At 45.8% G+C, this 27166-nt stretch overlaps 1 protein-coding gene and 1 pseudogene across 4 annotated transcripts in view; one reads left to right on the top strand and one right to left on the bottom strand.

The window, feature by feature from the left end:
* The first annotated feature begins 3230 nt into the window (after positions 1-3230).
* The window catches only part of MTOR (mechanistic target of rapamycin kinase), a 154195-nt gene continuing 130259 nt past the window's right edge, over positions 3231-27166 (top strand). For 2 of the 3 annotated variants that reach the window (XR_013519787.1, XM_035307714.3), the window contains exons 1-13: positions 3231-3337; positions 6177-6353; positions 7313-7421; positions 8582-8814; positions 9701-9901; positions 11803-11937; positions 17371-17646; positions 17732-17840; positions 21858-22044; positions 23763-23891; positions 24588-24832; positions 26181-26396; positions 26741-26946. Coding sequence is in view for 2 of the 3 variants with exons in the window: in XM_035307714.3 (XP_035163605.1) it covers positions 6192-6353; positions 7313-7421; positions 8582-8814; positions 9701-9901; positions 11803-11937; positions 17371-17646; positions 17732-17840; positions 21858-22044; positions 23763-23891; positions 24588-24832; positions 26181-26396; positions 26741-26946 (2208 nt within the window). In the remaining variant the exon portion in view is untranslated. Of the gene's footprint in view, positions 3338-6150; positions 6354-7312; positions 7422-8581; positions 8815-9700; positions 9902-11802; positions 11938-17370; positions 17647-17731; positions 17841-21857; positions 22045-23762; positions 23892-24587; positions 24833-26180; positions 26397-26740; positions 26947-27166 lie in introns of all 3 variants that reach the window. The other variant, XM_035307715.3, reaches the window with a different exon arrangement.
* LOC100407326 (small ribosomal subunit protein uS17 pseudogene) lies at positions 16195-16789 on the bottom strand (annotated as a pseudogene). The gene has a single exon (XR_013519789.1). The product of XR_013519789.1 is annotated as a small ribosomal subunit protein uS17 pseudogene (transcript).

Below are 27166 nucleotides of genomic sequence, written 5' to 3'. Positions count from 1 at the left end.
GAGGTAGAGGTTGTAATGAGCCAAGACGACAGGGTGAGACTCCATTTCAAAATATATATATATTTTTGAACATCAGTGAAAATGTAAAATTTAAAGGAATAGCTACCTCACAGAAGCAATGAAAAGAGGTTAAATCTAAAGTAGCCATTATTACTTGGGAGGCTGAGGCAGGAGAATGGCTTAAACCTGGGAGGTGGAGGTTGCAGTGAGCTGAGATCACTCCCCTGCACTCCAGCCTGGGAGACAGAGTAAGACTGTGTCTCAAAAAAAAAAAAAAAAAGTAACAATTATAAAACTTTTTCTTTTGAGACAGGATCTCACTCTTAACTCAGGCTGGAATGCAGTGGTGCAATCACAGCTCACTGCAGCCTTGACCTCCTGGGCTCAAGTGATCCTCCCACCTCAGCCTCCTAAGTAGCTAGGACCACAGGCACACGCCACCACACCAGCAAATTTTTTGTATTTTTGTAGAGATGAGGTTTCACCATGTTGCCCAGGTTGGTCTCAAATTCCAGAGCTCAAACAATCCACCTGCCTCAGCCTCCCAAAGTGTTGAGTCACTGTGCCTGGCCAATACCATAAACAACAACAAAACCACCAAACAAAGCATTTTGTTAGTCAGAGAATATTACCAACCATCTTTATTTATCTTTATTTATTTAATTTAGCTGGTGGGGGGGGGGAGTCTCACTATGTTGCCCAGGCTGGTCTCATGCAATCTTACTGCTTTGGCTTCCCAAAGTGCTGGGATTACAAGTGTGAGCCACCACACCTGGCCCAACTGTCTTTAATTTGGCAGTTTAGGCCTTCCAGAAACCCATCTCTACCTTCCATTCTTTTTATTACATAAGTAATTGATGATAATGTATAAAGAAAAAAAGGCCGGGTGAGGTACTTCACACCTGTAATCCCAGCACTTTGAGAGACTGAGGCAGGTGGATTACCTGAGGTTGGGAGTTCGAGACCAGCCTGACAAACAGGGAGAAACCCCGTCTATACCAAAAACACAAAATTAGCCAGGCATGGTGGTGCATGCCTGTAATCCCAGCTACTTGGGAGGCTGAGACATGAGAATCACTTGAACCCGGGAGATGGAGGTTGTGGTGAGCCAAGATCACACCATTGTACTCCAACCTGGGCAACAAGAGCAAAACTCAGTCTCAAAAAAAAAAAAAGTGTGTCTTTCCCGAATTCCAAATTAGTTGTGCACATTTCCCCCATGTAAACATAAACATGTAAGAAATGTATAAATATTTTTTGTAAATGGTTATACTTACATTGTTATATAATTTGTATTTTTTGAACCAGATGTGAATCATTTCCTTCTTAGCAAATATTCACCTAATTACGACTATTTAATATTATTATTAATATTATTATTGAGACATATCTTTACCTGTTGCCCAGGCTGCAGTGCAGTGGCTATCACAGCTCACTGCAACCTTGAAGTCTTGGACTCAAGTGATTCTCCTGCCTCAGCCTTCCAGGTAGCTGGGACTACAGGCATGTGCTACCATGCACAGCTAATTTTTAAATTTCTTTTGTAGAAGCAAGGGTCTCACTCTTGTTTCTAAGGCTGGCCTGGAACTCCTGGCCTCAAGCAATCCTCCCGCCTTGGCCTCCCAAAGGGCTGGGATTACAGGCATGAGCCACCATGCTAGGTTCCAAATTATGCTTTTTAATGACTACATCTTTTCCTTAATATGAATGCATCATATTTTATTGACTCCCTACTTTGAAATATTTAGGAATTTTCAGTATTTACTATGACAAATAGCACTGTGATTTAAAAAAATAGAAATGTAGTCAAATTCATGTTTGCTATTGATTTTTTAAAAAATTTTTAGAGACATGGTCTCGCTATGTTGCCCAGGCTGGTCTGGAACTACTGGCCTCAAGCAATTCTCCTGCCTCAGCCTCCCAAAGTCCTGGGATTACAGGCATGAGCCCATGTGACCAGCAGCTATTGATTCTTTTCCCTTCTGTTTTCCTCTGTCTTCTTCTTCCTCTCCTTCTTCTCTTTCTGAGACTGAGTCTTGCTCTGTCGCCCAGGCTGGTGTGCAGTGGAGCGATCTCGGCCCACTGCGACTTTCGCCACTGGGGTTCAAGCGATTCTCATGCCTCAGCCTCCTAAGTAGCTGGCATTACAGGCGTGGGCCACCATACCCAGCTAATTTTTGCATTTTCAGTAGAGACGGCGTTTCACCATGTTGGCCAGGCTGCTCTCAAATGCCTGATCTCAGGTGATCCGCCCGCCTAGGCCTCCCAAAGTGCTGAGATTATGGGCCTGAGTCACTGCGCCGGACAATTGTTTTTTGAAAGGATTAAAAAAGAAATAATGTTGCTTTGAATTTTTTTTTTTTTTGGAGACAGAGTCTCGCTCTATCGCTAGGCTGGAGTACAGTGGCGCGATCCCGCCTCGCTGCAACTTCTGTTTTCGGGTTTCAAGCAATTCTCCTGCCTCACCTCCCGAATAGCTGAGAGTACAGGTATGCACCACCAAGCCTGGCTAATTTTTTTGTATTTTTCGTAGAGACGAGGTTTCACCACGTTGGCCAGGATGGTTTCGATCTCCTAACCTGATAATAAGTCCGCCTCAGCCTCCCAGTGCTGGGATTACAGGCGTGAGTCACCGCGCCCAGCCTGCTTTTAAATTTTTTATTTATGAGTAACTCTTTTGGTTAAAACTTGGCTATGGCTTCTCGGGAGTGATCCTGAGTTAGGTAATTTTGGGAAAGTGAGAAAATCTAATTAAAACATATAACAAAAGAGAAATCACAGGATCCATAAAGAGCGCTAGCCTGAAAACTGTGCGCTTTTTGATGCAGTAATTCCTGGGCGCCTGCATCGCTCACACTCACTCTCAGAATTACACCCAGAGGAGTCGCGAATCTACGCGGGCCGCTGTCGGTGCGATCCGGAGGTAACCAGACGGCGGACTCCCTCCGGCCACAGCCCGGAAGCAGACGGAAATCCTAGTAGCGCCGCACCGGATGTATGTGTGGAAACGACTGAGGTCAACTCACGACCGATTGGTTCTCCCGAGTGGCCCCAAGCCTGTTTTTACCTGCCACTGGCCGCGTGGTTTGTCTATTTGAACAGTTCCCGCCCTCTGGAGAAGCCGGGTCCTGAAGCTTCACTTCTTTTTCATTACTATTGGTCTGTTTTTCAGTCCATCTTCTTCCTGTACCGTTGGATTGGTCCTCACGGCTCGGAACCCTCCCTCCCTCGCTCCCGGCTTAGAGGACAGCGGGGAAGGCGGGTGGTGGGGCAGGGGGCCTGAAGCGGCGGAACTGGTGCTGGCGGAGGCAGCTGAGGTCTTGGCCGAAGCCGCTCGGTGAGTCTAGGGCCTGCCACGACCCTTTTAAGGCAGTGTTATGTCCAGACCCACGGCCAGCCTGCTCGTGGGGCGGCCAGGGGAAGCCGCCCATCTGGGACGTGGTATCCCCACACTGCTGGCCCCGAGACCTGGGCACCGTCTAAGGCCTTGATTCCCACCCCTCGAGGCAACACCCACCTCCCCGGGACCCCCAAAAGACCCCCGGACCCTTCGTCCCACGGTACGTCTCAGGCGCCCGAAGGTCGGTCCATCAGCTCTGGTACTGCCCTTCGGGTCTTTTGCCCGTCACAGCCACCCTTTCTTCTGAGCCACCCACAGAAATTGTGGATCTCTGCCCCAGGGAACACCAGCGTCAGTGTCAGCCCCTTGTTCTCCACCGTGGAGACCTCTCAGGGACCCAGTCCCGGTAACTGAGCTCGGTTACATCGTTGGTGTACATCCTCTCTCCCTCTCCGCCACCCTCATCCCTGTTTCCCCCATCCAACTTTTAATTCCCTTAAGGCCTATCAAGACCCTTAGGATATTTGACTTCAAATATCCTAAGTTTAATTGTATTCAGCCTGGAGCAGATGGCCTGTGGGCCTTAGACCATATAAAGATGCACTGGTTCTTTCCTGAGAATAGAAATCCCATGCCAGCCTCCTTCCCCCCTTACACACACACACACACACACACACACACACACACAACTGGAGTAGTTTTCTTAGGGATTCTTAAGTTTCCTCTCTTCTAAAGAGTGACATTTTCTTCTGCAGTCTTTTTCTTGGCACTGGAGTATTTGGAAGCTTTTCAAAACCACTTATTCCGTTTTTTCCTCGGTATCTTACAAATCCGTTCAAAAATAAGAATTTTTAGAAATGGTTTTGTAGTATAAGCCGGACATACTTAGGATGGGTGTATGTTACTTCAGAGCAGTGTAGGCTGAGCCCCGTTAAGGCCACTGTGTTGTAGTTGGCTGATTTTGTATTTCCCCCAGAATTGTAAGCTGATTGAGGGAAGGAACAGTACATGATTGAGGAATGAGGGAATGATCTCAGGAACTAATTGGTTTCTTTTGGCTTACATTTGAAGTGCTAGTCTTCTATAGAATTGCATTGTTCAATACAAGAATTATCAGCCACATGTGGCTGTAGAGCACTTCAAATGTGACTAGTCCAGGCTGGGCATGGTGGCTCATACCTGTAATCCCAGTACTTGGGAGGCCAAGGTGGGTGGATCACCTGAGGTCAGGAATTTGAGTCCAGCCTGGCCAACATGGTAAAACCCCATCTCTACTAAAAATACAAAAAAATTAGTGGGGCCTGATGGTGGGCACCTGTAGTCCCAGCTACTCAGGAGGCTGAGGCAGGAGAATCATTTGAACTAGGGAGGTGGAGGTTGCAGTGAGCTGAGATCACGCCACTGCACTCCAGCATGGGTGACAAAGCAAGACTCCTCAAAAAAAAAAAGTAACTAGTTCAAATTGACATTAAGTGTAGAGTGCACATGCGATTTTGAAGACTCACTACAAAAAAAATGCACACTATATCAGTTTTAAAAAATATTGGTAACATGTTGAAATGATATTTGGATATGTTGGTTTAAGTAATTAATTTCACCTGTTTTTTTCACTTTTGGAAATATGGCTACCAGCAGCTTTAATATTACATTTGTGGATCATTTTATTTCCTTTTTCTTTCTTTTTTTTTTTGTTGAGATGGAGTTTTGCTCTTGTTGCCCAGGCTGGAGTGCAATGGTGTAATCTCAGTGCACTGCAACCTCTGCCTCCCGAGTTTAAGCAGTTCTCCTGCCTCAGCCTCTCAAGTAGCTGGGATTACAGGCATGCACTGCCACACCAGCTAATTTTGTATTTTTTATAGAGATGGGGTTTCACCATGTTGCCCAGGCTGGTCTTGAACTCCTGACCTTGGGTGATCTGCCTGCCTCAGCCTCCCAAAGTACGGGGATAACAGGCATGAGCCACTGTGCCTGGCCTGTGTTTCCATGAGACAGTGCCTCTGTAGAATAATAATCTCCCTTTTTAGACTGAACTTGAGGAAAGGGGCAGTCTTAGTCATTTTTAATTCTTTCGCTACCTCCCCACATTTGTTACCTGGCACTGTGTCATGTACATAGGAGTAGTAGCAATAATAATAGTTAACAAGTATTAAGAACTCAGTATATGCCCTATACTGTCTTAAACACTTTTTAACATGTTTAACTGATTTAGTCTTCACATCAACCCATGAATTAGGTACTATTGTCTTCCTATTGTAGTTGAAGAAACTGAGACATTTTGAGTCTCACATACCTTTCTCAAGGTATGTGACCTTATTTTTGTTGTTTTTTGTTTTTGTTTTTGTTTTGAGACAGTGTACTGGCGGGATCTCGGCTGACTGCAATCTCTGCCTCCCAGGTTCAGGTTATTCTCCTGCCTCAGCCTCCTGAGTAGCTAGGATTACAGGTGCATGCCACCACACCCAGCTAATTTTTGTATTTTTGGTGGAGATGAGGTTTCACCAGGTTGGCTAGGCTGGTCTCGAACTCCTGACTTCAGGTGATCCTCCCAACTCAGCTTCCCAAAGTGCTCAAGGTATATAACAAAAGGATTCAAATCCAAGTAGGCTAGCTCCATAGCCCACAATTTGACTCTCCCCACTACACTGCCTCTTTTATACATCAGTCATTGTTGACTGAATCTAGGCTTTCTAAATCTTCCTCCAAAAGATCTCTCAACATTTCTAGAATCCCTACCTGACAAGGACTAGGGGGAGATCTGTGTTGAGTTATCAGGGCCATGCATAAATTTATCGCCATACTTTCTTACCCAGAATATTAAAGGAAACTTCTCTCTAAGGAACCTCAGGGCAAGATGCTTGGAACTGGACCTGCCGCCGCCACCACCACTGCCACCATATCTAGCAATGTGAGCGTTCTGCAGCAGTTTGCCAGCGGCTTGAAGAGCCGGAATGAGGAGACCAGGGCCAAAGCTGCCAAGGAGCTCCAGCACTACGTCACCATGGAGCTCCGAGAGGTGGGCTTCTGTGATTTGGGGCCAGCCATTGTGGGATGTTTGCGCTAAATGTACCATCACTGGTGTAGATTTTTTGGATAGCTAAGTGAAGATTTGGAAAATAGAGATTATTTTAGAAAGGTCCCCAACCTCTTACATCCATAAAAAAGGCAGGTTCGTTTGCAGCACTTGCACATTTCTGTGGCATTTTTCTTGTTTGTGGTTACATTTGAGGGGCTAGAATAGACTTAGCTGTTTCTTTTAACTTTTTCTTTTTACCTAAGCACATACCATACCCTCAATGCTTCCTGTCTGTTAACAGTGATTGGGATGGGTTTGGAGAGTTGAGAGCTAGGAGATTTCTTCTTTTTTCTTTCAGACAGAGTTTTACTCTTGTTGCCCAGGCTTGAGTGTAATGGTGCGATGTCAGCTCACCGCAACCTCTGCCTCCCAGCTTTAACCAATTCTTCTGCCTCAGCCTCCTGAGTAGCTGGGATTACAGGCACGTGCCACTATGCCCGGCTAATTTTTGTATTTTTAGTAGAGACAGTGTTTCTCCATGTCAGCCAGGCTGGTCTCGAACTCCTGACCTAAGATGATCCACCCTCCTCAGCCTCCCAAAGTGCTGGGATTACAGGCATGAGTCACTGTGCCTGGCCCCAGGGGCTTTCTAAATAGAGACCAGACTTGAAGTCAGAAACTGTCTTGTTTTTATCCTTGTATCCCTGGTACTAGAAAGAACCTAGGACAGGACATTTTCTGCCACAGAGTAGATACCGATTAAGTATTTGTTAAATAATCAGCTGATTGCAAGTTCAGGTGTTCTGCGATGTATTCTTACAGAAATTGCAGTAACTTGTCTTCTTTGGTTTGAACTACACTACCTGCCTCTCAGGAGCTAATCTTTAGATGCCAGGCCACCCCCACCACCACAGTCAGAGAATTATTAGAAATTGTTGTAATTACATCTTCTTTTGCAGATGAGTCAAGAGGAGTCTACTCGCTTCTATGACCAGCTGAACCATCACATTTTTGAATTGGTTTCCAGCTCAGATGCCAATGAGAGGAAAGGTGGCATCTTGGCCATAGGTAAGGACAGAGTCTCTGGTCACAAAAAACAACACACTCATCTTTGTGTCCACTGCACCCTGTGTCTGCACTTATTGGATGCTAGTTCATATTTGCTTAATGAAATTTAAGAAGCCCGTGGCTTTTAATTCTAGCAGCATTCCTGGGCTGCAGGCAAATGTATTTTTAGGTGTGGAAGTGGAGTCTCAGAACCACTGAGTGACTTTTCAGACAGTTTACCAGAGCTGAGACTAGAAGCCAGCTTTCTTTTTGGTTTTTTTTTTTTTTTTTTTTTTTTTTTTTGCCCTCACTCTGTTGCCCAGGCTGGAGTGCAGTGGCGCGATCTCGGCTCACTGCAACCTCTGCCTCCTGGGTTCAAGTGATTCTCCTGCCTCAGCCTCCTGAGTAGCTGGGACTGTAGGCATGTGCTACCATGCCTGGAGAACCCAGCTTTCTTTCCACTCCTTCATGGTGCCTTTTACAGGTACTGGTTCCTCAGTAGAGCAGGGTTTCTGATAGTGGGGCTCACAGATGGAAAAGTGGAATCAGTATAGTTAATAAAAGGCAGGTCATCTTTTTTTTTTTTGAGATGGCGTCTCACTCTGTCACTCAGTCTGAAGTGCAGTAGTGCAATCTTGGCTCACTGCAACTTTGGCCTCCTGGTTTCAAATGATTCTCATGCCTCAGCCTCATGAGTAGCTGGGATTACAGGCATCTGCCATCATGACCAGCTAATGTTTGTATTTTTAGTAGAGATGGGGTTTCATCATGTTGGTCAGGCTGGTCCTGAACTCCTGACCTCACGTGATCCACCCGCCTCGGCCTCCCAAAGTGCTGGGATTACAGGCATGAGTCACTGCACCCAGCCAGGCAGGCTATTTTTAACTTCTAAGGACTGGTCATCAGTCCTGTGAATTATTATTCAGTCCCAGTTGTTTTCTCTATTTTTTGGGGGAGGGAGCAGTTACCTATACTAGCCTGAGATTATTTTGCTTTATGTAAGTATTTCTGGCAGAAGTATTAAACATCTGGCTTAAAATGAAATTGTCTGCGTTCTTGCCATCTAGAAATGTACTCAAAGTAGAATGGAGGGATCACTTGCCAGCTTTTAGTTTAGGCTGTATGCTTTTTTGGCCAGCATAGGCCCTGTCATCACCTTTTGCCTTCCTCTCTTTTTCTAGCCAGCCTCATAGGAGTGGAAGGTGGGAATGCCACCCGAATTGGCAGATTTGCCAACTATCTTCGGAACCTCCTCCCCTCCAATGACCCAGTTGTCATGGAAATGGCATCCAAGGCCATTGGCCGCCTTGCCATGGCAGGGGACACTTTCACTGCCGAATATGTGGAATTTGAGGTGAAGCGAGCCCTGGAATGGCTGGGTGCTGACCGCAATGAGGGCCGGAGACACGCAGCTGTGAGTGCCTGCAGGGAGGAGCACAGCCAGGCCTGGGGAACGATGGTGTCATGGTGGGATCCTTTGCTTCGTTTTGAGGCTTATCCCTGAAAAAGGCTGTTTAGAAGGCTAGGATTCCAGGCTGTGAGATGTGGTAGAGTCTGTCCTTAAGAGAGAATTGCTGGGTGTGGTGGCTTACGCCTGTAATCCCAGTACTTTGGGAGGCGGAGGCAGGCGGATCAACTTGAGGCCAGAGATTTGAGACCAGCCTGGCCAGCATGGTGAAATCCCATCTCTATTAAAAAAAAAAAAAAAAAAAGAGAGAGAGAAAAAAATCTAGTAGTGGTGTGATGGGAATCGGAAGCATCAGCTGCATACTTTCCAGTCTGCTCCCCTTTAGAGGAGGCAGTACAGTGAGGAGAGAGCATGGTATCAGGAGAGGGACACACACTTGGACCCTGGCTCAAGTCTTGGCTCTCCAGCTTCCTAACTCTGTAACCTAGGGCAGCTTTTGACCTTCAGTTTCTTCCTCTGTCAAATAAAAAGAATATGATTAAACATTAAACAGGATCATCCATTCAACAAATAATTATTACATACCTACTGCATTCCAGGTAGTGTTCTAGGCTGTTGGTATAGTGGTATAGAAAACATAAAACACATCTGCGCTTCCAGAGCTTATGTTCAAACATTACTAGCAGTTTTTGTTTGTAAACAACATAGGATAGTGAACACTGAGGTGTTTCCTCAGTTTTGCTTCCATTCCTCTGTCTCCAGAATTTCCTAGCTAGAAGAGTGAGCAAGCCTTCCCTGTTGCTAGTGTATGACTCTAAGATGATAAGAGACTGCACCCGAGAGAACACAACTCTGGTACCGATGAGAGTTCTCAGTTTGCCTTTTTCTCCAGGTCCTGGTTCTCCGTGAGCTGGCCATCAGCGTCCCTACCTTCTTCTTCCAGCAAGTGCAGCCCTTCTTTGACAACATTTTTGTGGCCGTGTGGGACCCCAAACAGGCCATCCGTGAGGGAGCTGTAGCCGCCCTTCGTGCCTGTCTGATTCTTACCACCCAGCGTGAGCCAAAGGAGATGCAGAAGCCTCAGTGGTACCGGGTGAGGAGATCGCCCCATTCCAGCCTTTAGCAAAGCACATCTACATAGAGAATCACCTGGCCTAAAGGGCAGCCACAGGCTTTGCCAGTCTTATGTTAGAAAAAGAGCTCTGGACATGTGTTGGGAGACCTGGGTTCCAGTCTTGGATTTGCTGTGTGATATTGGAGCAAGAATCACTTTTGTTTTGGTCTCAAATGAATTTTTTTTTTTGCTCTGTTGCCCAGGCTGGAGTGTAGTGGCGCAATCTTGGCTCACTGCAACCTCTGCCTCTCGTGTTCAACCTCTGGCACCTCAGCCTCTCGAACAGCTAGGACTATAGGCATGCACCACCATGCCCAGATAATTTTTGTATTTTTGATACAGACAGGGTTTCGCCATGTTGGCCAGGCTGCTCTCGATTTCCTGACCTAAGGTGATCCACCTGTCTCGATTTCCTGACCTAAGGTGATCACGCCTGTAATTCCAGCACTTTGGGAGGCCAAGGCAGGAGGATTGCTTGAGCTCAGGAGTTTGAGACCAGCCTGGGCAACATATGGGACCCTGTCTCTACAAAAATATATAAATATATATATATTAGGTGGGCATGGTGTTGCACACTGTGGCCCCGGCTATTTGGGAAGCTGAGGCAGGAGAATTGCTTGAGCTGAAGAGGTCAAGGCTGCAGTAGTCGTGATCACGCCACTGCACTCCAGCCTTGGCAACAGAGTGAGACTCTGTCTCAAAAAAAAATTTAAAAAAAGACATCTCTTGCACCATTGCACTCCAGCATGGGTAACAAGAGCGAAACTCCATCTCAAAAAAAAAAACAACAACAACAGCAACAAAAGACATCTCTTTTCAGAGGTGTTAAAATATGGAAAAATTGGTGTCTCAAAATCAGTGAAATACAAATGATACTAATTTAGAAAGTGCCAGTTCTCTTTGCTCTAGTATCATGAAGCCTGTGCTGATTGCTTCTGCAGAGGGAACTCATCAGTAAGTCTTACGTTAGAAATAGAGCTCTGAACATGGGTTGAGAGGCCTGGGTTCCAGTCTTGAGTTTGCTGTGTGATCTTGGACAAGTCACTTAAATTCTTTTTTTTTTTTTGAGATGAAGTCTCACTCTGTCACCCAGGCTGGAGTGCAGTGGTACAATCTCGGCTCACTGCAACCTCCGCCTCCCGGGTTCAAGTGATCCTCCTGCCTCAAGCTCCCGAGTAGCTGGGACTACAGGTGCCCACCACCATACCTGGCTAATTTTTTTTTTTAATAGAAACAGGATTTCACCGTCTTAGCCAGGATGATCTTGATCTCCATGATCCGCCTGTATCGACCTCCCAAAGTGCTGGGATTACAGGTGTGAGCCCCTGCACCTGGCCAAGTAACTTAAATTCTTTGAGCCTGAGTTTTTAGCTGTTAAATAGGGATGATGATGGTATCTTCCTCAAAGGCTCATTATGAGACTTGAAGCTGGGGCTGGGCACAGTGGCTCACACCTGTAATCACAGCACTTTGGGAGGCTGAGGTGGGTGGATCATGAGATCAGGAGATTGAGCCAACCTGGTTAACATGGTGAAGCCCTGTCTCTACTAAAAATACAAAAATTAGCCAGGTGTGGTGGTGTGTGCCTGTAATCTCAGCTACTTGAATCCAGGAGTTGGAGGTTTCAGAGAGCCGAGATCATGCCACTGCACTCCAGCCTGGGCGACAGAGCAAGACTCCATCTGTCTCAAAAAAAAAAAAAAAAGGAGAGAATTGAAGCTGAATTAAATAAAAGAGCTTGATCAGTTAGTTTTGATAACTGGCACAAGGCCCTTAGCAGGCATGGTAACACCTCAGAACCCCCAGTATCAATGGGATGGGCCTGTATTCTTTCTGGCCATACTCTGTCTCTAATGAAGGCATTCTATCTCTTTACATAGCACACATTTGAAGAAGCAGAGAAGGGGTTTGATGAGACCTTGGCCAAAGAGAAGGGCATGAATCGGGATGATCGGATCCATGGAGCCTTGCTGATCCTTAACGAGCTGGTCCGAATCAGCAGCATGGAGGGAGAGGTGAGAAGCCGCTGCAGAGGTGTCCAGGCTCCCTGTGTACCATTCTGTGAGCATAGCAAGGCGAGATCCATGTCCTTATGGAGCTGATGGTTTGTGGCAGGAAACATAATAAACAAGTAAACAAGATAATTTCAGATAGCAGCAAGTCCTATCTGAAAGGAAAACCAAAATAGGATAGAGTGGTGGGGAAGGGGTGAGTGTAGGGTCAGGGAATGCCCTCCCTGAGAGGGTGTTATTTGAGGGGGATCCACATGATACGAAGGACCTACCTTGCAGCAGGCCGGGGGACTGTGTTCCAGGCTGAGGCTTTGAGGTGGAGAAGTATGAGAAATTGATGAAACAGAAGAAAGGGAAGTGTGGCTGGTATACTAGGAGGAAGGGGGCCAAATTAATAGGCTTATGGTTTGCAGTAAATACAAGCTTATATTTCTAGTTGCAGGGGTAGACATTGGAGGTGAGCACATGGGAATAATGTGATGTCATGTGTTTCTAACAATCATTGACTGCTTATAGGGAAAAATGTGGGGAAAGGCAGGAATGAAGGCAGGGGAACCAGTTAGGAGATGTGTTGGCTTGAGAAGGTAGGTTTAAAAATGCATGGTTTTTATTAGGGAAACGGCCTTCAAGAGAAAATGGGGAGGGAGCTGGAATAACCATCAGACCACAATGCACATCTGACCCTGAGTAAACAAGAGGGGAAAATATGGATAGAAGCGTCCTAGTCTACGATGCAGGGCCACCGTGGGGTCCTCAAGCTAAAGTCAGCCATCAGAATGGCCTGCATCTCCCAGGAGCAGGATGGCCTTAGCATCCCTACTGTGTTCTGTCATTGGCTGGGAGCAATGGGCAGCCTTCGCACAAAGTTAGTGATGCATTTCAGAGCAGCAGCTGGGGCCCTTGGTTATGCCCCCTTATAGTTGGAAGTTGCATTCTCACAGCTGCCAGAGGAAGCTATTACAGTAGTCTGGGTGAGTGACAGTGGTGGCTTTGACTAGGAGTTGTGGTGTGGATACTGAGAAGTAGTTGATTCAGGATATATTTGGGAGATAAAGCTCCATCTGTGAGACTGGCTGTAGAAAACTAGTGTAATTTTACTCCAGGGATTCCTGATTATAATAGACACAGTGCTTGTTAATTATAATAGACACAGCTCTTATCTAATAGCTGTACCCAGCTGTGGGAGCAGCACATGCAGCAGTGTGCAGAAGCAGAAGGAGTCTGGCTTCAGGTCCCCACTGCGCTGTTTACTGTGTGACTCAGGCAGGTTACCTGGTTAGCCTCATTTTTCTCCCTTTGGACAGGGGCTCTTACCTACCTCACTGGGCTCTTGTGTGGTTTCTAAATGACATTGGCCTTCTATCTCCATGAGTTCTACATCTGGATTCAACCTAGTCGTGGATCAGAAATATCCAGGGCTGGGTACAGTGGCCTACAACTGCAATTTCAGAACTTTGGGAGGCTGAAGTGGGAAGATCACTTGAGTTCAGGAGTTCGAGACCAGCCTGTGCGAAAGATGGTGAGACTGTGTCTCTGCAAAAAAATTTTTTTAACTTTTTAAAAAGGAAAAAAAAAAAACCCAAGGAAGAAAATACAAAAAATTTAAGATAATACAAATTTTTAAAAATACAGCATAACATATTTATATAGCATTTACAGTGTATTAGGTATTATAACATAGAGATGATTTAAAGTATGTGGGATGATATACATAGGTTATATGCTAATATTATGCTATTTTATCTAAGGAACTTGAGCATCTGCAGATTTTGGTATCTGTAGTGGGTCATGGAACCAACCCTTGTGGATACCAAGGGGATGACTATATATGTGAAGTGTCCAGCCCAGCACCTTATACATAGTGGGCATTCTGTAAATGGGAACCTTCAGATTTTCCCTCCTGAGTTTAACACGGTGTTTTCCACTGTAATCTAGGCAGCTCTGAGATCTTTGTTTTCTCCCATTAAAACAGGACAATATCTCTTAGCTCATAGGGTGGTTGTCAGATTTAAGTGAAATAGTTCTTGTGAAGGTGGTTGTAAATTATAAGAAACTATCCAAGGCTGGGCCTGCTGGCTCATGCCTATAATCCAAGCATTTTGGGAAGCCAAAGTGGGACAATCACTTGAGCTCAGGGGTTTTTGACCAGCCTGGGCAACAAAGTGAGACCTTGTCTCCAAAAAAAAAATCCAAATGTAAGGTATTAAAATTTTATAATTTGTTCATTCATTCAACACATATTAATTGAGCAGCTAGTATATGCCAGCTATACTGTGTCCTAAGAACTAGAATAATGCAGCAGTGAACAAAATAGATTCCATTCTTATGGGGAAAGATAGATAACATACAAGTAGAAACCGATTGTATGTCATACGATTATAAGAGCTATGGAGAAAAGGAGGGCAAGGAAGGGGAATAGAAAAGGCTAGCATGGATTAAGGATTACATTTTCAAACATGGTGTCATTTGAGCATAGTCATGAAGGAGGTTAGAAAAAAGCCCTACAGGTGTCTGGGGAAGAGCATTCTAGGCAATGGCCCCGAGGCAGGAGCGTGCTGGTGTATTAGAGGAGCAGCAAGTACTGCAGTAGCAGCTCCGCTACCATGGCTGAGCAGAATGAGCAGGAGAGATGTGTGGGGATGTGGGGTCAGAGGAACACCTAGGGGAAGCAGGGGCGTATCACATAGGGCCTTTGTGTGGGAAGTGGGAAGCTACAAGTGAGCTTTGAGCAGTGGAGTGACATTTAACTCATATTTCAAAAGGATCACTCTTGCCAGTGTGTTGAGAATGGATTGTTGGAGGGCCAAGGACTAAAGCCAGGAATTCAGCTAGGAGGAAACTGTGGCAGTCTTAGCAGGGGATATTTGTGGCTCAGACCACAGTGAGAGCTATAGAGTTGCAAGAAGCAACTGGATTCTGAACCTGGGATTTGCTGATGGTTTGGAGGTAGATGGAGAGAACAAAGCGTCAGGGTGTTTGGCCTGAGCAGTGGGAGGATGAAGTTGCCATTTACTGCAGTGGGAAGACTGAAATGGGAGGAGCAGGCTTGCGGGGGAAGGCTGGGAGTTTGGTTTTGAACCTGTTAACTTAGAGAGCTGTTGGGCATCTGAGTGGAGGTACTGAATAGTTTTGGGCAGAGATCTGGGAAAGAGGGGTGGATTTAGGCATTGTCGGCATATAGATGTTGTTTCATCCTGAGACTGGGTGAGCAGCACAAGGAAACTAGTACAATTGGGGAAGAGATGGGGTCTGCAAACCTGAGGTCAAGAGATGAAGACGACCAAGGGAGATGGGGAGGGAACAGCCAGAGAGGGAGGAGGACAGCCAGGAGAGTTTAGACTCTGAGAAGCCAAGTGAAGAAATGGCTTCAAAGAGAAGGAAGTAATCAGTTGGATCAAACGCTGCAGATTGTCAAATAAGATGAGAACAAAGAATTGACCACTGGAGTTAGCAGCTTAACACTCATTGGTGGCCGGGCGTGGTGACTCACGCCTGTAATCCAAGCACTTTGGAGGCCAAGGTGGGTGGATCACCTGAGGTTGGGAGTTCAAGACCAGCCTGACCAACACGGTGAAACCCCGACTTAAAAAAAAAAAAAAAGACGACTCATTGGTGACTTTGAGAGCAGTGGACAGAATTTTCTGAAAAGTGAAAATGTGTGTGTCAAGAAAAAGTATATCATCTTTTCAATTTGGACTCTTGAAGGATGAACCCCCCGACCAAACTGCCCCCCCCAACCCAGCCCCCAAGATGGAATCTTGCTCTGTTGCCCAGGCTGGAGTGCGTTGGCATGATCTCGGCTCACTGCAACCTCTGCCTCCTGGGTTCAAGCAATTCTTCTGCCTCGGCCTCCTGAGGAGCTGGGATTATATGTATGTAATCCTACACTCCCACACCCAGCTAATTTTTGTATTTTTAGTAGAAACGGGGCTTTACGATGTTGGCCAGGCTGGTCTCAAACTCCTGACCTCATGAGCCACCAGGCCTGGCTGAGGATGAGTTATTAAGCAGCCCTTTGTAAACGGAATAAACATGAGTTCTCAGCTTATTCCATACCACCTGTGGAATCCTAGGATTCTGAGAAAATTACTTTTTTTTTTTTCTTTTTCTTTTTTTGATTCAGAGTGCCACTCTGTCACCTAGGCTAGAGTTCAATGGCGCAGTCTTCGTTCACTGTAGTCTCCAACTCCCAGGTTCAAGCGATTCTCCTGCCTCAGCTCCCCTGAGTAGCCAGGACTACAGGTTGTGGGCCACCACACCCAGCTAATTTTTTGTCTTTTTTTTTTTTTTTTTTTTTTTTTTGGGAATGAGAAAATAACTTTATTTGATTGTGGGGAGTGGGCCGACGTCCAGCCTCAGAACTTCTGGAACTGCTTCTTGGTGCCAGCGGCCTTGGTGACCTTGAGCACGTTGAAGCGCACAGTCTTGCTCAGGGGTCGGCACTCGCCCACTGTCACGATGTCACCAATCTGGACATCCCTGAAGCAGGGGGACAGGTGTACGGACATGTTCTTGTGGCGCTTCTCGAAGTGGTTGTACTTGCGGATGTAGTGCAGGTAGTCTCGGCGGATGACAATGGTCCTCTGCATCTTCATCTTTGTCACTACGCCAGAGAGGATCCGCCCACGAATGGAGACGTTACCAGTGAAGGGGCATTTCTTGTCAATGTAGGTGCCCTCAATAGCCTCTTTGGGTGTCTTGAAGCCCAGACCGATGTTCTTGTAGTACCGCGGGAGCTTCTCCTTGCCAGTTTCTCCCAGCAGGACCCTCTTCTTGTTTTGAAAGATAGTCGGCTGCTTTTGGTAGGCACGCTCGGTCTGAATGTCCGCCATCTTCCCGACAGCCTGCAAAAAGGAAAGTGGCCAATTTTTTGTCTTTTTAGCAGTGATGGGGTTTCACCATCTTGGCCAGGCTGGTCTCAAACTCCTGGCATCACGTGATCCTCCGGGCTCGGCCTCACAAAGTACTGGGGTTACAGACGTGAGCCACCGTGCCTGACCTGCTTAAGTTTTCACCTGGGTTTCTGGGGAGAAGAAAGAGACCAGACAGTCCTTCACAGGATGCTGGCAGGAGGCCTCCTATCACCTTTGCAAGCCTCATTGCTGTGGCCTAGGTCAGTAGTCACAGCAATATGCAAGTCAGCCCTTCCAAACCAAGTGAGGAGTCCTGGGAGGTGAGAACCCTTGGTAAGGCTGCCCTGTGCTGCCACTTTATTATTCAATGGGTGGTGCTCTTCTGCCTAACATACAACAAAATCAGGTCTCTTGCAAGGTGCTAGGGAAATTATAACCCTAAACATGAAGCGTGGCCACCCTCCACTTTGGAAGTAGTTGCATTTTGGGATTAGGCAAATGTAATGCTCTGTAGACCCGACAGTGCCCAGTTTGAATGCCACTCATAAGTAAAGATGATTTTTTTTTCTCCTCATATATACAGCGTCTGAGAGAAGAAATGGAAGAAATCACACAGCAGCAGCTGGTACACGACAAGTACTGCAAAGATCTCATGGGCTTTGGAACAAAGCCTCGTCACATTACCCCCTTCACCAGTTTCCAGGCTGTGCAGCCCCAACAGTCAAATGCCTTGGTGGGGCTGCTGGGGTACAGCTCTCACCAAGGCCTCATGGGATTTGGGACCTCCCCCAGCCCAGCTAAGTCCACCCTGGTGGAGAGCCGGTGTTGCAGAGACTTGATGGAGGAGAAATTTGATCAGGTAAGTGGTGAGAGGCCCTTTCCCTCTTTTCCCAAGCTCCACACCTCACTTTTCCCCTGCCAACCCTTTATCCTTCCTCTCTCAGGTGTGCCAGTGGGTGCTGAAATGCAGGAATAGCAAGAACTCGCTGATCCAGATGACAATCCTTAATTTGTTGCCCCGCTTGGCTGCATTCCGACCTTCTGCCTTCACAGGTGAGGATGTCCATGGAAGACGTCATTACCCATCTCAGGGTAATTAAACAGGGAACAGGTGATTCCAAAAACCTCAAGTATCTTTTCATTTGAAGCAATGCCAATGAATCTCTGATTTCTTTGCCTTGTGTCCAATTTCAATGATGTTTAGTTCAGATTTTCTGCTAATGTCAGAGGCAGCAGACACAGGAACAATCAGAACGGGTAGGCAGAGAGGCACTTCTAAGGCCAAAAAGTTCACAAATAGACTTAAAAGAGACCAGAGGAAGGGCAATTTTGATGTAGCTGTTGTGCAGTATCTGTGTCAAAGCTCTGTGAGTCAGGAAGGGTTTGGGGATCGTCCTGCTTCTATCCCTGAGGTGGTCACTGAGCTGCCTCACTACTTGCAGGCAGCATGAATCCCTGGCTCCTGAAGCTGGTGGCCCAGCTCAGATTCCAACTTCTCAATGAAGCCTTCCTGGATTGCTCCAGCTATAAATGTCCTTTCCTTCACCCATCATAGCCCTCAGCTGTGGAAAGGTTTGCCATTAGACCTGGGATGAACCCCACCTCCACCCTTAACTGTGAGGTTTGGGACAGATTATTTGACCTACCTGGGCCTCAACTTCCTGACTTGCAGAATCAGAATAACCATTTCTGCTTCCCAAGATGAGCAGCATTAATGCCTAAGCACCAAATATAGTACCTGGCACAGAGTTAGCCCTAATAAATGGAAACCATTATATATTATCACGACCTCTCCTCAAGCTACTTCAAATCTGTTCTGGAAATAAGGTAGAGGTAAAAATCATAATGTTCCAGTTGCCTGTTCGTACTTAATGTCCTTGTCTTACCTCCCTACTTGCTGAGAGTAGATGCCCAGTCTTGAACATCTCTTCCCACTTGACCATGCTGCACGTTGCCCATGCTTAGTGACACATTCGGGACGGCGTGAGAGCCAGGGACATAAGCAGAAGGCCGGCCTGGCCCTTAGCAGACCCTGTTCCCTAGCACACAGACACTTCACGCCACCCAGCCCAGACACACCATGGGAGAAATGTAGCTGGTGAGGTGTTAAACATGCTGTGTGAAAGCAGTAGAACATGTTGGGTGAGGACATGACAATTAGCCACGTAAAACCACTGAGCCAGAGAGAAATAACAGAACAAAAACCACCCATGTTTTGTGTGTTTCTATTCTTCTGGCCTGGCACCCAGCAGCTTTTCTCTTTTTTAATGACCAGAGAGGCTGCTGTTCTGTAGAGCTTTAAATGATCTTGGATTGAAAGTCTGTGGTTCAAAAGGAACTAATAACTAGGACAAATTTTATCAAAGTCTGGCACTATAGAAGCAGTGACCCTTGGAAGTTCAGAAGGCTGCCTAGCAGCAGAATGCAAAGGCTCAGAGGGCCCTGGATCTCTGTGTGTTGTTTTTGCTCTGTTTTTTAAGGCTAGTCAAGGTTGTTTTATTAAACACACTAAAATAGGTCAGTGACATTCAGCCTGGACACCCCTACAAGTATATTCTTTGCTTAGAGCTTGCAGTTTGGAAGTTAATTCTTAAACTTATCAATGGCGTAAGCTTTAGGAATATAAAAAATACTCCAGGAGTGGACTGGAATCTCTAGTCAGATTTCTAATCTCTCAGGATGCTAAATCTAGAAAAGAAAATTATACTCTCTTGGGTTTTTTTTTGAGGCAAGGTCTCGCTATGTCTTCCATGCTGAAGTGCAGTGATGTGATCACAGCTCACTGCAGCCGTGACCTACTGAGCTCAAATGTTCCTCTCACCTCAGCCTCCCAAGTAGCTAGGAACACAAGCATGAGTCTCCACACCTGGCCGATTTTTAAAATGTATTTTTTGTAGAGATGGGATTCTATTATGTTGCCCAGGCTGGTCTTGAACTCCTGGGCTCAAGCAATTCTCCCACCTCAGCCTCCCAAAGTGCTTGGGATTACAGACTTGAGCCACGGCACCTGGGAAAGAAATTACACTCTTGATTTTAGCTCATTTCCTGCTGAAATGCTATCCCCCTGGTTTTTCTTGTTGATCCACTCTAATTTTAGGGTTGTATCACCTTGGTCACCTGTCTTCAAGCCCCAGCATGCCTCATTGTCATTTGGCCACAAGAGCTATGGGAGAAGACATTTCTCCGAGTAGATGCAGTGATGATATGTGCTGCTTTAGGAGTCTAATTTATTGTCTACATGTGGTTCTGGTAGCTTTCAACATCCCTGACTTCCTAAGGGATGTGTAGTTTTGCCTTCTCTCCTATTTTATGTATGCTCCTGCTGCCTGGACTTGGGACCAACAGCAATGGAGGAGAAGAAATAGAAGAGAAGCAAGAATCAGGAAATTCCAGCCTTCAGAGGAGAAATAACACATTAGCTTAAATTGCATGAGAATCGCCTCCCTATGCACACTGGCTTATGTAAACTTAATGAAAATATACATGTGGCTTTCCGAATTGCAGACTAAATCTTGTTCTCTTAAATATAACTGTCACAAAAATCTCTAGGTAATAGCAAAATGATTTCCAGGCCTAAGCTAAATGAAATGGCCTGTTTATCGCTAACACTGCTCAGTGTTATAGTCATATATTGCTTAGTGATGGGAATGCATTTTGAGAAATTTGTCCTTAGGAGAATTTGTCCTTGTGTGAACACCATAGAATGTATTTACATAAACCCAGATGGTATAGCCTACTCTACACCTAGCTCTGTGGTATAGCCTATTGCTCCTGAGCTGCAACTTGTACAGCATGTTACTATAATGAATACTCGGGGCAACTGTAAAACAATGATAGATAAATGTGTTTCTAAATGTATCTAGACAAAAGATATGCAAAAATATACTGTGTCATAATCTTGTGGGACCACCATCATATATGTGGTCCACCATTGACCCAAACACGGTTAAGTGGCATATGACTGGACTGTTTGTTTTTTTTTATTTGTTGGAGATAGTCTTATTCTGTCGTCCAGGCTGGAGTGCCTGGCTTTTGGCTCACTGCAGCCTCAAACTCTTGGGCTCAAGTGATCCTCCTCAGCCTCCCAATGTGCTGGCATTACATGCGTAAGACACTGCATAATGTAAAATTGTTTAGGTGATCCTTTGTTGTTAAACAAGGTTTGACATATATTCCTTAAGCAAGAGTGTGTAATTCTTGTGTCAAAGTGTAACACTAATGGAGATAGTTACATGATACTGTTTTGATGACCTTTTATTATGTTTTTTGTTTTTTTGGGTTTTTTTTTGAGACTGAGTCTGCTTTGTTGCCAGGTTGGAGTGCAGTGGCATGATCACGGCTCATTGCAACCTCCGCCTCCCAGGTTCAAGCAATTCTTCTGCCTCAGCCTCCCAAGTAGCTGGGACTACGGGGATCCACCAATATGCCTGGCTACTTTTTGTATTTTTAGTAGAGATGGGGTTTCACCATGTTGGCCAGGATGATCTCGATCTCTTGACCTCGTGATCTGCCCGCCTCGGCCTCCCAAAGGGGTGGGATTATAGACATGAGCTACTGTACCCGACCCTTTTTTTTGAGACAGGGTCTTGCTTTGTCACCCAAGCTTTGCACATAATCACAGCTAACTGCAGCCTCAACTATCTGGTCTCAAGTGATCCTCATGACTCAGCCTCCTGAGTAGCTGGGATTACAGGCATGCACAACCACACCTGGCTAATTTTTTATTTTTTATTTATTTTTCTTTTTTTCAATTAATTCAAGAAAGAGATGTTAACAAATACTTTTTATGTTCTGCTTTCCATGTTGAAGAAAGTAAAAAAAAGTATAATAATTTTTATTTTTTGTAGAGACAGGATCTTGCTATGTTGCCCAGGCTGCTTTTGAACTCCTAGCCTCAAACAATCCTCCTACTTTGGCCTCCCAAAGTGCTGGGATCACAAGCATGAGCCACTGTGCCTGGCCACTTTCTTAATTTATTCATCAACTGAATTGCTACATAGGACCTTGACTGTTAATGTGTGGCCCTTAACCCTGACCTTGAATTATCTACTTTGTCTTTTCTGTGCTCAGATACCCAGTATCTCCAAGATACCATGAACCACGTCCTAAGCTGTGTCAAGAAAGAAAAGGAACGTACAGCAGCCTTCCAAGCCCTGGGGCTACTTTCTGTGGCTGTGAGGTCTGAGTTTAAGGTCTATTTGCCTCGTGTGCTGGACATCATCCGAGCAGCCCTGCCCCCTAAGGACTTCGCCCATAAGTAAGCACCTCTGTTATTTCACCTTCCACTCCATTTGGTTGGAGAGGAAGGATGCTCCATTCCAGATCCACAGAGCTTAACCCCATTTTATGCATCATTAAACTCCAGGGTATCGCAAATCGTATGAAGAATAGCCCTTTCCAGGTTGAATTCTAAGCTCTTTCAAATGAAATAACATATATAAATATTTGGGGAGGTTGAAAACCATGAGAACATGGTAGATGCCAATGCTATTTTCAGTGTTACTATTTACTGGGAATCTACTAGTTTTGCTTTTTTTCTCTGGCTTTTAAAAGTCATATTTTGATATAAGACCTAAAGAGAGGAATACTTGACTGGAACTGAAGGGACCTAAGGGTCATCTTTTTCCCCATTGCTGAAGTTGAGTAAGTTATTCTACCCCTTTAAACCTTCTGGCAAATATAATATGAGAAAAGCCCTCAGCTTCCTGCCAGATGGAGAGGCCAGGGTGTCTTCGCTAAGGCGAGGGGGTCAGTGTTCATCATCTTTTGTCTCAGGATTGTGTCTTTATACTTCCCTGTTTATTAGCAAGGATTGCTGTAGTGAATTAATATGTGCCACTCATTCTTTTTTTTTTTTTGAGATGGAGTCTTGCTCTGTCACCCAGGCTGGAGTACAGTGGTGTGATCTTGGCTCACTGCAACCTCCTCCTGGATCCAAATGATCCACCCACCTCAGCCTCCCAAGTAGCTGGGATTACAGGCATGCACCACCATGCCCAGCTAATTTTTGTATGTTTTTGTAAAGAAAGGGGTTCCCCATATTGGCCAGGCTGGTCTCAAACTCCTAGCCTCAAGTGATCCATGCAGTCCCAGCCTCCCTGGGACTACAGGTGTGCATTACCACGCCAAGCTAATCTTTTTTTTTTTTTTTTTTTTTTTTGAGACAGAGTCTCCCTCTGTTACCAGGCTCCAGGCTGGAGTGCAGTGATGCGCTCTTGGCTCACTGCAACCTCCACCTCCCGGGTTCAAGCAGTTTTCCTGCCTCAGCCTACCTGGTCCCTCCTGGGACCACAGGCGCACACCCTAATTTTTATATTTTTTGATAGAGACGGAGTTTCACCATATTGGCTAGGATGGTCTCAATCTCTTGACCTTGTGATCTTCCCGCCTTGGCCTCCCAAAATGCTGGGATTACAGGCATGAGCCATCGTGCCCAGCCTAATTTTTGTATTTTTAGTAGAGACGGGGTTTCACTATATTGGCCAGGCTGGTCTTGAACTCCTGACCTCTGGTGACCCACCCACCTCAGCCTCCCAAAGTTCTAGGATTACAGGTGTGAGCCACCGTGCCTGGCCCCATTCCAAAGCCCAGCATTCTCATCATAGAATAATTTCTTTCTGTATGATGGCTGTGTGCTGCCCTCTTGCCCCTCATGAACACATTGTTCAGCTTGCTTCCTACATAAGTATCTTGGTGAGCACCACACTAACTCATATGGTATTGCTGTGTGAATTCAGAAAAAGGGCATCTTCCTTAAGACACTTTACTGCCATCTGCTGGATTGTTGTGGAAATATACAAATCTACAGTAATTGTGATGTGATGGGCCCTTTTGAACTGTGCTGTGGACAGCCTGCACACCTGTGTATGGTAGTCCTGCCTGAGTAACCTGGTCTCCTTGCCCCAAAGTGATTTTGAGGTGGGACGTTAAAAAATGTCATTATGTTTCAACTAGTCACTGTCTGTTTCTCTGCAGGAGGCAGAAGGCAATGCAAGTGGATGCCACAGTCTTTACTTGCATCAGCATGCTGGCTCGAGCAATGGGGCCAGGCATCCAGCAGGATATCAAGGAACTGCTGGAGCCCATGCTGGCAGTGGGACTAAGGTGGGTGTCAGAAACCTGAGCTTGCCCTGTATCAGTGTGAGGTTTGGTCCGCAGTGTTGGGACTGGGTTAAAAGAGGGAGGCATGGTTGTTTGCACATTCAAAATGTGTTTTGCTTAGACAAAACACATAGGCTAGTACTGAATCCTAGTTTCATCACTAGCTAGCTATGTGATCTTGACTAAGTTATTTAATATCCCCGAGCCTCATTTTTTTTTATCTGAAAAGTGGGTACAGTAGTAATTCCTGTTGTCTAAGGTTGCTGTGGATTCATGATACAGTCATTCTTAGGACCATGCCTGGCGTATAGGAAATGTTCAATAAATATTTACAAATATTGTTTATATTATTATTAGGCAAGTTGCTTAAGCTCCCTAAACTATAGTTCTTTTCATCTGTAGAATAAGGACAGTGTTCTTGATCTGCTTGCCAGAGTGTTTGTTGAGTCTTGGTATTCTGTAGTGGCTGAATTATAATGAGCAAGTCTTCCTGTGGCAAGAACCAGAAACTCATAGATTGTTTAGAGACCTGAGACTAAGCAAAGAGAGTTTACACATTTATTCTCATTTCATAGTATCCTTTCTACTCTAAAGAACAGAGGCCTGATCCCCTTGCTGGGAGAGAAAGGCTGTTTCTTCCCAAGAACAGACTGAGTGTCATGTGCTCAACCCTTATGTGACTGGTTTCCTTCCCTTTAGCCCTGCCCTCACTGCTGTACTCTATGACCTGAGCCGTCAGATTCCACAGCTAAAGAAGGACATTCAAGACGGGCTACTGAAAATGCTGTCCCTGGTCCTTATGCACAAACCCCTCCGCCACCCAGGCATGCCCAAGGGCCTGGCCCATCAGCTGGCCTCCCCTGGGCTCACGACTCTCCCTGAGGCCAGTGATGTGGGCAGCATCACTCTTGCCCTCCGAACACTTGGCAGCTTTGAATTTGAAGGTAAGAAATTACAGTGGCTCTTGTCAACATAGTGAGAGATGCTGGAAACTTTGGGAAAGGAATGAAGGTATCTAGGATTCCTGGATCTTGCCGGGGTCCTAGAGACAGGGTAACTGATTCTGTAGCAGCTCATCCTTCCTAGACTCTTTCCATGTATTGGTAATTCCTATTGTTTGTTTCTTGTCCCATTCTGAGTTTTGGGGCAGTTGGTTTGAGGGAAAGTACACATTGATCCAAAGAAATAATGCTTCAGAGACAGATCCCCCTCACATCCTCACTTTTCTACTTCCTTGTAGCTGAGATGGTATGTAATGATTTAGAATGTATAACAAGGGCTTTTGGGTGTTTCCATGTCTATAGCAGTATGATTTCTTTTTTCTTCCTTTTTTTTTTTTTTTTTGAAACAAAGTCTCTTTCTGTCACCCAGGCTTGTATGCAGTGGCACGATTTCAGCTCACTGCAACCTCCGCCTCCCGGGTTTAAGTGATTCTCCTGCCTCAGCCTCCCAAGTAGCTGGGACTACAGGCACGTATCACCACACCCGGCTAATTTTTGGATTTTTGGTAGAGATGGGGTCTCACCATGTTGGCCAGGCTGGTTTCGAACTTCTGACCTCAAGTGATCTGCCTGCCTCGGCTCCCCAAAGTGCTGGGATTACAGCTGTGAGCCACTGTGCTCAGCTAGCGATATGATTTCTAAAAGTACTTTATTGTGTAGTTCTAAACTGCAAATAAACCCACTAATACCCCACAGAGGTATATTTCAAGAGAAAAGTTCATACTTTTGAAATTTAAGATCATGTAGGTAGTATTGGTCAAGACTGGGGAAACACGCACAGAAAGCCTGAAGATACTGTCTGGAGACAGCCACCTGTGGTTTCTCTATTGCAGTTCCTCCGCTTACACTGATTCACACTTGTGATAATTTATTTCTAGTGAATAGAAAGTAGCTATGCTTAAACCCAGCTTACGTAGACTCTTTGTCTGGTATTTAGATCTGGGAACCAAAACAGGCAAGGTAAATTTGACAAGAATTGCATTACCCTCTGAGAATGGTAGGGGTTGAGTTGGAATAAAATGAAATAATTTATTCTTTGAAGGGAATATAAAAAGGCTAGGGTTGAGAGATACTTTTTATCTCTCCCTGTTCCCTCACCACCCCCTTTTGCCTTTTGCTGATTGAAAGTCCACTTGTTATCCTTTAAGAATTCTGGGTCAGTATCATTGATCAGTATCTGGTTGAAAGTAGAACTAGTAGCCTCAAAATGGAAAATTCACCTAGCAAACTGCAGACCTGCCTGTCCACAGCAGCAGTGTTTATTCTGTTTTCTCTCTGCCTTTCTATCCAGGTCACTCTCTGACCCAATTCGTTCGCCACTGTGCAGATCATTTCCTGAACAGTGAGCACAAGGAGATCCGCATGGAGGCTGCCCGTACCTGCTCCCGCCTGCTCACACCCTCCATCCACCTCATCAGTGGCCATGCTCATGTGGTTAGCCAGACTGCAGTGCAAGTGGTGGCAGATGTGCTCAGCAAACTGCTCGTGGTTGGGATAACAGATCCTGGTAAGGCTTCTGAGACAGAAGCCATCTAGGGGAGTTTAGGAGCTTAGGGCAGCTGGAAGTAGCCAGTTTCATCACATGGCCTCTCCAGAGATCTTCGGTCTCAACAAGTTGATATTCAGCTATTTCTCTGCCACGGTGTTAGGCGTGGCTACTCCAGCCTGTTGGTGTAAGATAATGTCTTTAATTCATTTGTCTTTACTCCTATGAGTAGAGAAAAGAATGACAGAGGATAGATGAGAGAAAGCATCTGGAATCTTCCCACTATGCTGATAGCAGTGGAGGTAGAGAAGGGCTGGAGTGATGGGGTCATGAAGAAATGTTCAAAGGCTCCATTGCTCTTGCAGACCCTGACATTCGCTATTGTGTCTTGGCGTCCCTGGATGAGCGCTTTGATGCACACCTGGCCCAGGCGGAGAACTTGCAGGCCTTGTTTGTGGCTCTGAATGACCAGGTGTTTGAGATCCGGGAGCTGGCCATCTGCACTGTGGGCCGACTCAGTAGCATGAACCCCGCCTTTGTCATGCCTTTCCTGCGCAAGATGCTCATCCAGGTAACCGGGATGATGGTCAGACCCACAGGCAGGGAGCACAGGATTCTCACTGTGAGAGCTGCTTGAGGAAGCAGAGTTGAGGACAAGGATGGGGGAGAAAGATTGAGGTACCTGGGAAAAGTCACCTTTGTCTGCAAGGGTTCACATGTTTCCCTGGCTTTATAGTGGCAATTCCAGTGCTCATCACCTCATGAGCCTTTTGTTAGTATGAGTCCCCTCA

Source organism: Callithrix jacchus, chromosome 7 (assembly GCF_049354715.1).
Source record: "Callithrix jacchus isolate 240 chromosome 7, calJac240_pri, whole genome shotgun sequence".
Lineage (NCBI taxonomy): Eukaryota > Metazoa > Chordata > Mammalia > Primates > Cebidae > Callithrix > Callithrix jacchus.
This window is presented reverse-complemented; position numbering and strand designations above follow the sequence as displayed.